Below are 9278 nucleotides of genomic sequence, written 5' to 3' on the forward strand. Positions count from 1 at the left end.
TGTGTTCAGGGAGCCGGTGCGGCTCCCTGGGCTGAGGCACTAATGAGAGAGCAAAGCTGGTGCCCAGGATCAGCCCAAAGGCCCCCCGCGGTTCAGCTGCTGATCATCACCTGCTCCCTCCCTGTTGGCATGGTATCATTAGCTGCTCCTGCTGCTGCACACCTGCAGCGAGCGTCTGTTGTGCCAGCTCCCTGCTGTCAGGCAGACGATGGCTGTGGTCCCTGGGCTGGGGTGTTGCAGCTGAGCTGACAAAGGGATCCTGGGGATTTTCTCAGGGCCTGGGGGGGGGGGGGGCGGTTTCAGCAAGCTGTCAGCCTCCACCACCCTCAAACTGGAGTAACCCAGCAGCGTCATGCTCCTCCCTCCCTGGGGAAGGGAGAAGGGTCTTGGCATTGTGATGGGCTGAGACCAGCCGCTCGGCTCACACGTGAGGCTCCTAAGGAAGCTCTGGAGCAGGGAGTACCCCCGGGGACTCCAGATCTCATGCCCTGGACTGGTCTGTGAGCATTGCTGCTGCTGGACATTCTCCCCAGGCAGTGCAGGCGGGCACCAAAAGAGCAGGCAGGTCTGGCATGGCTGACCATCAGTCCCGGGAGCCCTGTGCGCTGCCCATTAGCTGGGAGGTGGTTGCATTTTCCTCCTGTAATTGCTTGCTGCTTGGCCAGTGAGCGAGCCAAGTGTGTGCAGGATGGCTCCCTGGGGGAAGGCTATGTCCTTCACATCCTGTCCTTGCTTGGCAGGCCCAGCCACAGTGGGCTGAGGCCGCTGAACACCCTCTCGGTCCCCTGTTGGGGCTGGCTGAGGGGGTGGTGGGCTGGGAACACCCTGCCTGTGCGGGTGATGGCAGCTCTGCACCCTCCCTGTGCGCTCAGCCTGCCTCAGCGCTCGCACCCTGGGAGCAAGAGAAGGTGGCTGAGCAGTGCCTCCGTTCCCCCTGCTGTCACCCACCTGCAGCCAGACACCCCCAGGGCTCGGGTGGTCTCCTTCCCCATGCCTGCACTGTGCCTGGCAGAGCTGCGTTCCTGCGGCAGATGCCCGACTCTTTCTGGCCTCCCAGCAGCCCCCCCGCTCCCCACTGGGGTTTTCAGCCAGGGCGTGAAAAGATCCTGGTTAAAATTAGCTAGTTTGCTGGTGTAGCCCTGGCAAGGCAGGTGAGTTCAGGGCAGGGTAAGCCAGAACTCCTGAGGTCTCTGCCCATCAGGGCCCCAAAACACTTTTTCCAAGCAATTTACAAGGATGCTGGAGAAGCAGAGGGTGCTTAAAAGCACACAGCAATCTGCCAAGAGCTCAGATTGTGGCCAGGGAGTAACTCGTGGTACAGCGAATGCATCTGCTCACCGGTAGCCCAGCGCGGCTGAGCCTGCCACAGCCTTTCTGCACGGCAAGGCTGAGCCCCGTGCTGCCTGCTGTTCCACAGCTCCTAGCGCTTCGGGTACCACCGCTCTCGCTGTGGGTCAGCAGAACAGGGGCTGGGGGATGCCAGTCTTGGAAAGCTCACCTGCTGCGTCTTCAGGTGTAGATTCACCTCCTGGGTCCCAGGCTTTTCCTGTGCAGCAGCCTGGCTCTGCGGTATCCCACAGCACTGCCTTTCTGGGTGCAAGCACCCCCAGACGAGTACCCCTGAGCTTCCTGGTGGTGTTGGCCCTCCGGTGCTGACCCTTGGGGGGGAGTGATGGGCTTCCTCGGGACTCCAGGGGTGAGCAGAGAGGAGACCCCATCCCCCCCAGAGAAAATCCTTCCCAAGAATGAGGCAGCAGGTAGTTTTTGGTAAAAGACTTTAATCTGCTCAGTATCTAGTCAACAGTGCAAAGAGTTAAACTTAAGGCAAAGCTTTCTCTTTTTTTTTTTTTTTTTTTAATAAACAGGCAACAAACAAACAGGCCCTAAAACAATAAGCGTGACTGGTATAATAGAAGAAAGGTTTGAGGGGAGAAACTGCAGTCCTGGGGAGGTGTGTGTCGTGTGGTGTCCGTGTTCCCCCCCCCCCCCAATTCATATAGGAAACATTGCATCCCAAGATCCGTGTGCTGGACCTGACCGAACACTACCATTTGCAGCCAGAAGCATGGCCGCACACCCAGGGAAAGGAGCAGGTCCCTGTCTCCTTGGAGAGAGCTCTGCAAGTGCCTGGGACACACAGGACTCTGGGGGATGCAGTCTGTGGGGCTGCACTCGCTGCTCTGGCAAGGGCTTGGCTACTCAACTGCAAGTGTCACTGCCTGCAGCCACGAGAGAGGGGGCTGGAGAGAGCAAACACGACCGTGGGTGGTGTGGGTCTGGGGAGGCACGGGGACAAGAGGCTGAGCAACAGGGCTCAGGTGGCGAGCTTTGCATCTCTGTGAAGTGGGGTGGAAGCAGCTGATGGCCCCGGGGGTCAGGCCCTTCTGACACCCATTAGTGCTCAGGAGCCCAGCTTGTCCCAGGGAGTCCCTCCGGCCCCCAGTTAACGCAGGGGCGACCAGCCCCTGCAGTGCCTCCAAGAGCAAAGCCACTCTCTAACAAGACGGTATCTTAGCACTGCTCGGGCTTACAGCACAGAGGCGTCTCCCAGCATGGCCTGGCCTCTCTGCTGCTTCTGTTTTGGCTTAAATCACTAATCAAGAAGGAAAATAGAGAAGGAAGACCATGCCAGCTGCCCTCAGGCTCTTGGCTTGCAGTCTAGGAGTCAAGACTCTTTCCAGTCTGGCTCCAGCCAAAATTGGCTGTGGCGTGTAGCTGACCTCAGGCAAGCAGCTGGAAAAGGAAAAGCTTTTTAGTGCAAGGCCCTCTTGCAGCCCCAGCAATGGTTGACCAAGCTAGGATGAGCCATCTCAGGCCTCCCCAGCCAGGACTGGATGCCCTCATTAGACTTCAGGGGACCATTTTAAATAAGACTAGCTACATTTCTGACAGCAAGACAGAACCGCAGTCTAACCCTGCCCTAATCAAAGATAGCCATGGTCCTGGTACTGCTCCATGCACGCAGCTGCAGATCTGCAGCACAGATATGCAGAACTTGTGCCTGGAGCTGGAATGTCTCGGTGGGCTCCCAGAAGCTTTGGGGTGTCCCCTCTCCTCCCAAAGAGTTACTCCCTCTAGCCAGCCCAGCCTGGGAAGGAACAAGCAAGCACTGGTATGAACCACCCAGTTCCATGGCACTCTGAGCCTGAAGAAAATGTGTATTATCTAGAGAGGATTCTCCAGCATTGGCTCAGACACGTGCTGCCGCTGCCAGGGCTGCGAGCACTGGCCAGCCAGACGCTCCTCAGGTTCCCCAACAGCACCACCGCCCCTGCAGAAAGAGTAACTCCCTCCCGCCTTCCCAGGCGAGTAACCTGATGTGTGCTTGCTAGTCTTGCATAGATGATGCGTGGAAGCGGCAGCAACGCTGAGCTCTGCAGTCAGCTGGCCTGCAGAGAGCCCACGTTCATCACGGCTCCTCATTGGAATAGGAAGCTCAAAAACCACAGCCGCAGTGGTTGGGATACTGAAGTACCCCAGAAACCCTGCTCCTCTCCAGCTGAGAACCAGGCTCAGCCCTCTGGCAGCAAAGCCTAACAAGCTCGAGTGTGTTCATTGTTCTCCTAGGGCCTTGCAAAAGGGGCACGCTTCTCCCTTCCCAGGAAGCTCCCCCACTTAGATGGTGGGAGGAAGAAAAACAGAGGCCTGAATGCAGTCTGCCAGGTAGTTTTCTGGCCAGACCTTGGGAAAAACCCTCCCTTGCTTTGCATCAGCCCCAGTGATTCCCAGGAGGGCACAGCCTTTAACCTTTCCATCAGCTTTGGCTAGGAAGGACCAGAGCATCTCTGGATCTCAGACTGTTGCAGGCTTGAGGCAACAGGCCCTGAAACAGCGAAACTTGTCAACAACAACAACAAAAAGGTAACTCTCTCAGCCTGCTGCAGCAATCGGTTATCGTGTTTGCTAGCTAGAGCTACAATCTAGTTAGGTAGCAAATGTGGCTAGCAGACACCCCTCAACAGCCTTTTGCCCTTTCAGCACCATCCTTAGTTCTTTGGGAGCTGCTCAAGGCAGCCCTGGGACGTCCTGCTTCCCGGCAAGAGGCAGACAGGGGTGCCCTTGACCTCCTGGGAACATGACCCAAGCCGCCCGCCCCTTGGGCTCACAGGTACACATTGAGCGTCTGGAGGATCATCTGGCGGCAGAGTGGGCAGTTGCGCTGGTAAACGGACTGCTGCAGGAGGACTTCCGTGCACTCCTGACACAGGCACAGGTGCCTGCAGGGCAGAAGCAGTACTGTCTTGGTTTGGTCTTGACAGATGACGCATTTCTTACGTTCTTCTTGTTCTTTCAGGAGCATCCAGGGGTCATTATCTGAAGCGCCCTCGCCATCCCCAGCTGCTGCGTTCAGCTGCTGCCTCCTCGGAGCTTTCCCCCAGGAGGTGCTTGGTTCCCCCCTCGGCGGCTGGAGACGCTGTCCCGTGCTTCGACTTAGAGCAGGACGCGCTTGTGGTACCTGCTCCACCTCCAGCTGGTCCTCGTGCTCGGCCGGCAGCTGGCCGATCCCTGCCAGCGTCAGCCTGCCAGGGGCTGCGGGTCTCAGGGCGGGCACGGCTGCCCCTCGCTGGTTGCTTTCCCGGTTCACCGTTCTGCCTCCTCGGCTCCAGTTGGTCACCTGCAGACTCCAGTCCACCAACCTGCGCCAGGCCGGGGAGGTCATGGCCATACCCAGCGTCAGGACTGCCACCTGATAGAGCCGCCACGCATCCCGCTGCAGGCGGTGGTAGGAAGGCAGCGTGTTGAAGTAGCCCAGCACGTAGCCCGTCAGCGTCCACAGCAGCCCGGGGTTGAAGACAAAGGTGCTGACAACAACAATGAGGAGGAGCAAGCCCAGGCCGTAAATATTGACGAAGATGATGTTGATGCAGAGCTCGGTGACGGAGGCCAGGAGCTCAAGGGCCAGCTGGCAGGGCGACCACAGCAGGAAGGACAGAGCGATGGCACCGCTGGAGACGTGCGCGAGGAAAGCGGCCAGCAGGTCCGTGACTCTGAGGAAGGGGCTGGCGACGGAGTCCCACAGGGCCGCGACCAGGGTGAAGAGGTTCTGCGTGCCGATGAGGCACACGTTGACGAGGCTGTTGACGAGGTAGGCCAGCAGACTGGTGCCGATGGCCAGGCCCTCGCAGACCTGCCTGGCCAGGGCCTGCCCGCAGCCCAGCAGGCCGCAGAGCCCGCGGTGCAGCAGCTCCCTGCCCCGCAGCGCCAGGTGCGAGAGGAGGTGCCCCGCCACCTTGAGCCCCTCCAGGCCGCAGCAGCAGCTGCGCAGCAGGCCGGCCAGCCCCTGCAGGGCGCCCAGCGCCAGGCAGCTGGCCGCCCGGGCCAGGGAGGCCAGCGAGAGGAGCAGCCCGTCCCAGCAGGCCAGCGCCCCGGCGGCGGCGGCCGCGGGGAGGCTGCAGGCCGCGGCCAGCAGCCAGAGCAGCGCCGACACCAGCGAGGACACCAGGAAGAAGTTCACGTCCAGCACCAGGACCAGCAGGTCCAGGGCCGCCCGCAGGCCGCGGAGCAGCGCGAACAGCAGGTCCATGGCGGCCGGGCGGCGGCCAGGCGCCCTGCCGGGGCCCACTACGGCGCCATCAGCCCCGGCCCGCTCGGGGCCCCCCGCCGCTGGGCGCCGCCATCTTCGCTCGGGCTGCCGCGCGACGCCGGGCCAATCGGCGGCGAGGGCTGCGTCTCTCCCAACCGCCCATTGGGCGGTTCGGAGGACGCGACGGGGGCGTGGCCACCGGAGGCGCGGCCTCTCCCGGCAGGGGCGCCGCCGGTTGGCTGGCGCCGCCGGGACGGGCCCCGCCCATAGCCGCGCGTTTAAAGGGCCAGCGGCGCTCATGTAGCCGTGCCGGAGCCCGGCGCAGCCCGGGCACGACCCCAGCGGGGCGGCGGCGGCCGGGGCATGAGAGCGGCCCCCTCACCCTGGGTCCGAGCAGCGCGGGGGGCACCCACCACCCAGAGGGGCCCGGGGACCCCACGTCCGATGAGTTTGTGGCAGCCTGGGCCCTGCGCCGGGGCGGGTTTGCGCTGGCTGGCGGGGTCAGCCCGGGGCAGCGCCGCTCCCACCCTGCCGAGCAGTTTCCTGCGGGAGGTCCCAGAGTAACTGCACGGCCTGGCCCGAGGGTACAGCCCCGGAGCGGCTCCTGCGCGGGGCTGCCGGCGTCCCTGGCCTTGGCTGCACCGTGCCCCAGGCAATGGGCAAGCCCCGCCACCCTGGTAGCGGTGACAAGCCCAGGAAAAGCCAGCCCTGGAGCCCAAGGCTTTTCAAGGAAGGAGCGGATGACCCACGGGAAAGACACCTGCAGCCCCGTGAGGCGCCGGCCGGCGCGGGGCCAAGGAGGGAAGTGCTGCACCCCTGAGCAGCGTGGGAGGGACCCCGAGGGAGCGGGATGCTGGGGTCCCCTTCCCTACACCGGTCCCCCCCCGTAGCACCCTGAGCTGGGGCGGCAGCCGGGGGCAGTCCTGGCACGCTCTGCGTGGGCCGACGCTGCTTGGTGCCGTCCAGCCCTTCTTGAGCCGCAGCGCTGGCTGGGCTGCCGGGACTGCAGATCCCTGTCCGTGGGTCGGTCTGCCCCTGTCTGAGGCCTGTCCTGCTGGCTGGCTCTCCGCCAGCCCCATCCCCTCCCTGCCTGGCCGGTTTTGGCTGTGAACTCCCTCACGGCGGGTGCCTGGATCCCGCTGGCGGCGTGTGCGCCTGTGCCCACGTGACGGAGTCAGGATGCTTTCAGCATTTATGGTAATGTTTGGATTTCTCATTGCTTTACCAAACAGGAGAAGGGGAAAAAAAAGAGCCGAGCCAAGGCCTGGGCGTGTTCCGCTCATTCCCTGCCTCCGGCCGTGCACCTGCCTCCCCTTCCCCCCTCCCAGCGCCTGCCCAGGGCCCTGCCGTGCCCGAGTCGCTGTGCCCTGGCGGGCTCCCCGCTGGGGGGCTGGAGAGGGTCGGGGGCTGCGGGGTTTAGAGGTCACGGCTCCGTAGCAGGGCTTCTCCATCGTGGCTCCGTGCTCTGAGGGGCAGAGGGGAGCCTGTGCCTGCTCTCCCCTGCTGTTGTAGGGTGTCTGGCTCTGCAGCGTCCAGACCTGCTGGAGAGACGTGCAGGGCTCAGGCATCCTGGCATGGGGCAAAGAGGGATGCAGGGGGCTGGGATCAGTTCAGGCTGAACTCTGATTTGGTTGGAGCAGAGTGGAGCGGGGATCCCAGTGGAGGGACGGCGAGGCTGGGGTGCAAGGAAGGAGAATGCTTTCCTGGGGCCCTGCTGGGGGGGGACGACAGGGGTCCCTGCCAGGGTGACCAGCTGCAGGGCCGTGGCCAGGACCCCTCCTTGCAAGGAGGGTCCCCCCAGCTGTCCCTGCACTTGCTGGAGGTCTGGGCGTGATGCCACTGCACTCCCAGCTGTGCCCCTGGCAGCTGCGCGCAGCAGAACAGGATGGGCTCCGCTTGTGAGCTCCCTCGGCTCCTCAGCCTCTCAGCGCTCGTTTGACACAGGGTAGACGGGACTCTGCCATAAACCGGGCTGCACTGGTGCTCACCAGGGCCACCACAGCCCACCCTGAGGGCGCAGGAGCCCGGGATGTGTGCGCACCCCTGCCTGCCCTGCAGGCAGCCCTGCCTGGAGCCCCACTGCGGCCCCGGGGGCTGTGCGGTGCACCGGCTGCGCTGGCACCGAGCCCGGCCGCGGGGCTGCTGCTGCTGCATCGTGCCTCTGAGCTGCCTTCCCGGTGCTGAGCTCACTGCAGCCAGGCAGCCACCCCCCATTTTGGGGAAACAGAGCAGCCAGAGGAAGCCAGCTATAGGGCTGCCTCAGCCCCTGTAGCCGCTGCGTCCTCGCAGCTTGTAGCTGGAAATGCGTGAGCGACCCCAGGGCCAGGTGTCACAGCGCTCGAGGAACTCTATGGAGCCCAACGGCCTTGCGGGGGAATCACGATCCTGTGCTCTGGGGTCCAGGCTGTGTGGAGCCTGGGGCCAGGCTAGCAGCAGTGGGACTGCCATGCGTTGCGCCCTGAGCTGGGAACAGGCTGTGGGTGGCAGAGGGTGGTGGGTTTAGCTGGGAGGGTTAGTTTCTTCATAGTACCTAGTATGGGGCTATGTTTTGGATTTGCGCTGGAAACAGTGTCGATAGTATAGAGATGTTTTTGTTAGATAGACATGCTGTTGTTGAGCAGTGCTCACACAGAGCCAAGGCCTTTTCTGCTGCTCACACCGCCCCGCCAGCGGGATGACTGGGGGTGCACAAGGAGTTGGGAGGGGACACAGGCAGGACAGCTGACCCCAGTGACCGAAGGGACATCCCATACCATACGATATCATGCTCAGTTTGTAAGGAGCTTGGGGAAGGTGGGACGGGGGGTGGCAGTGTTCACAGTGATGGCGTTTGTCTTCCCAAGGAACCGTTACTCGTGACGGAGCCCTGCTTTCCTGGGGATGGCTGAACACCTGCCTGTGATGGGAAGCGGTGAATGAATTCCTTGCTTTGCTTTGCTTGTGCGCGCGGCTTTTGCTTTACCTGTTAAACTGTCTTTATCTCAGCCCACGAGTTTTCTCACTTTAACTCTCCTAAATTCTCTCCCCCATCCCGATGGGGGGGGAATGGGCAAGCGGCTGCGTGGTGTTCAGCTGCTGGCTGGGGTAAAACCACGACACAGGTAAATGGCTGGCAGCACAGCTTGCAGCCGCAGAGCTGGGGACCGCCACGGGTCCCTCCAGGCCTGCCTTCGCAGGCGAAATGCAGCTTCCCCAGCACCTTCCCCTCGCTGGCACATCCTGCCCTGCCGCTGCCCTGAGGCAGGAAGGGTATTTCTGGGGTGTGGGTCCCGCTGGCATCACACCAGCGCTCCCAGCACATTGGCCGCTGGCCGGGCAGCGGGACTGTCCCCAGGGTGTCCTCACCTGTGGGCCCCCAGCCGTGCAGCAGCCCCAGTGCCCAGGAGAAGCCATCCAGCACGGTCCTCCTGGGCACTGCCAGCAGCCTTACCTCGGGTCCCCCCACCAAGGGCCAGGCAGATGCCCTCAGAGCGGCGGCGGGCGCCTGCAGCCCTGTGCTCGCAGGCCAGGCTGGAACAATAGCTTGTTCCGGTGCATCCGCTCCAGGAAAATCCCCCGTCCCCATTCGGGCTCAGCTCCAGGATGGTGTGGCTCACTCTTCCTCTGGCCTTCGCCTAGCCTTGGAGGCACAGGTGACGATATCCCCCACCTCACACATCCTTGCTGGCAGGGCACGACAGTCAGCATCCGTCCTGTGTGCCGCACAGCTGGGACTGCTGGGGAGAGCCTGCGGGAAGGCTCGGGAGCTGGAGGG

General features: G+C 62.9%; 1 protein-coding gene across 1 annotated transcript; it reads right to left on the bottom strand.

The window, feature by feature from the left end:
• Nucleotides 1-1761: 1761 nt before the first annotated feature.
• RNF26 (ring finger protein 26) lies at nt 1762-6099 on the bottom strand. The gene has a single exon (XM_075774383.1). The coding sequence runs from the start codon at nt 5822-5824 to the stop codon at nt 4103-4105; it is 1722 nt and encodes a 573-aa protein (XP_075630498.1). The 5' UTR covers nt 5825-6099; the 3' UTR covers nt 1762-4102.
• Nucleotides 6100-9278: the final 3179 nt, after the last annotated feature.

Source organism: Balearica regulorum, chromosome 23 (genome assembly GCF_011004875.1).
Source record: "Balearica regulorum gibbericeps isolate bBalReg1 chromosome 23, bBalReg1.pri, whole genome shotgun sequence".
Taxonomy (NCBI): Eukaryota; Metazoa; Chordata; class Aves; order Gruiformes; family Gruidae; genus Balearica; species Balearica regulorum.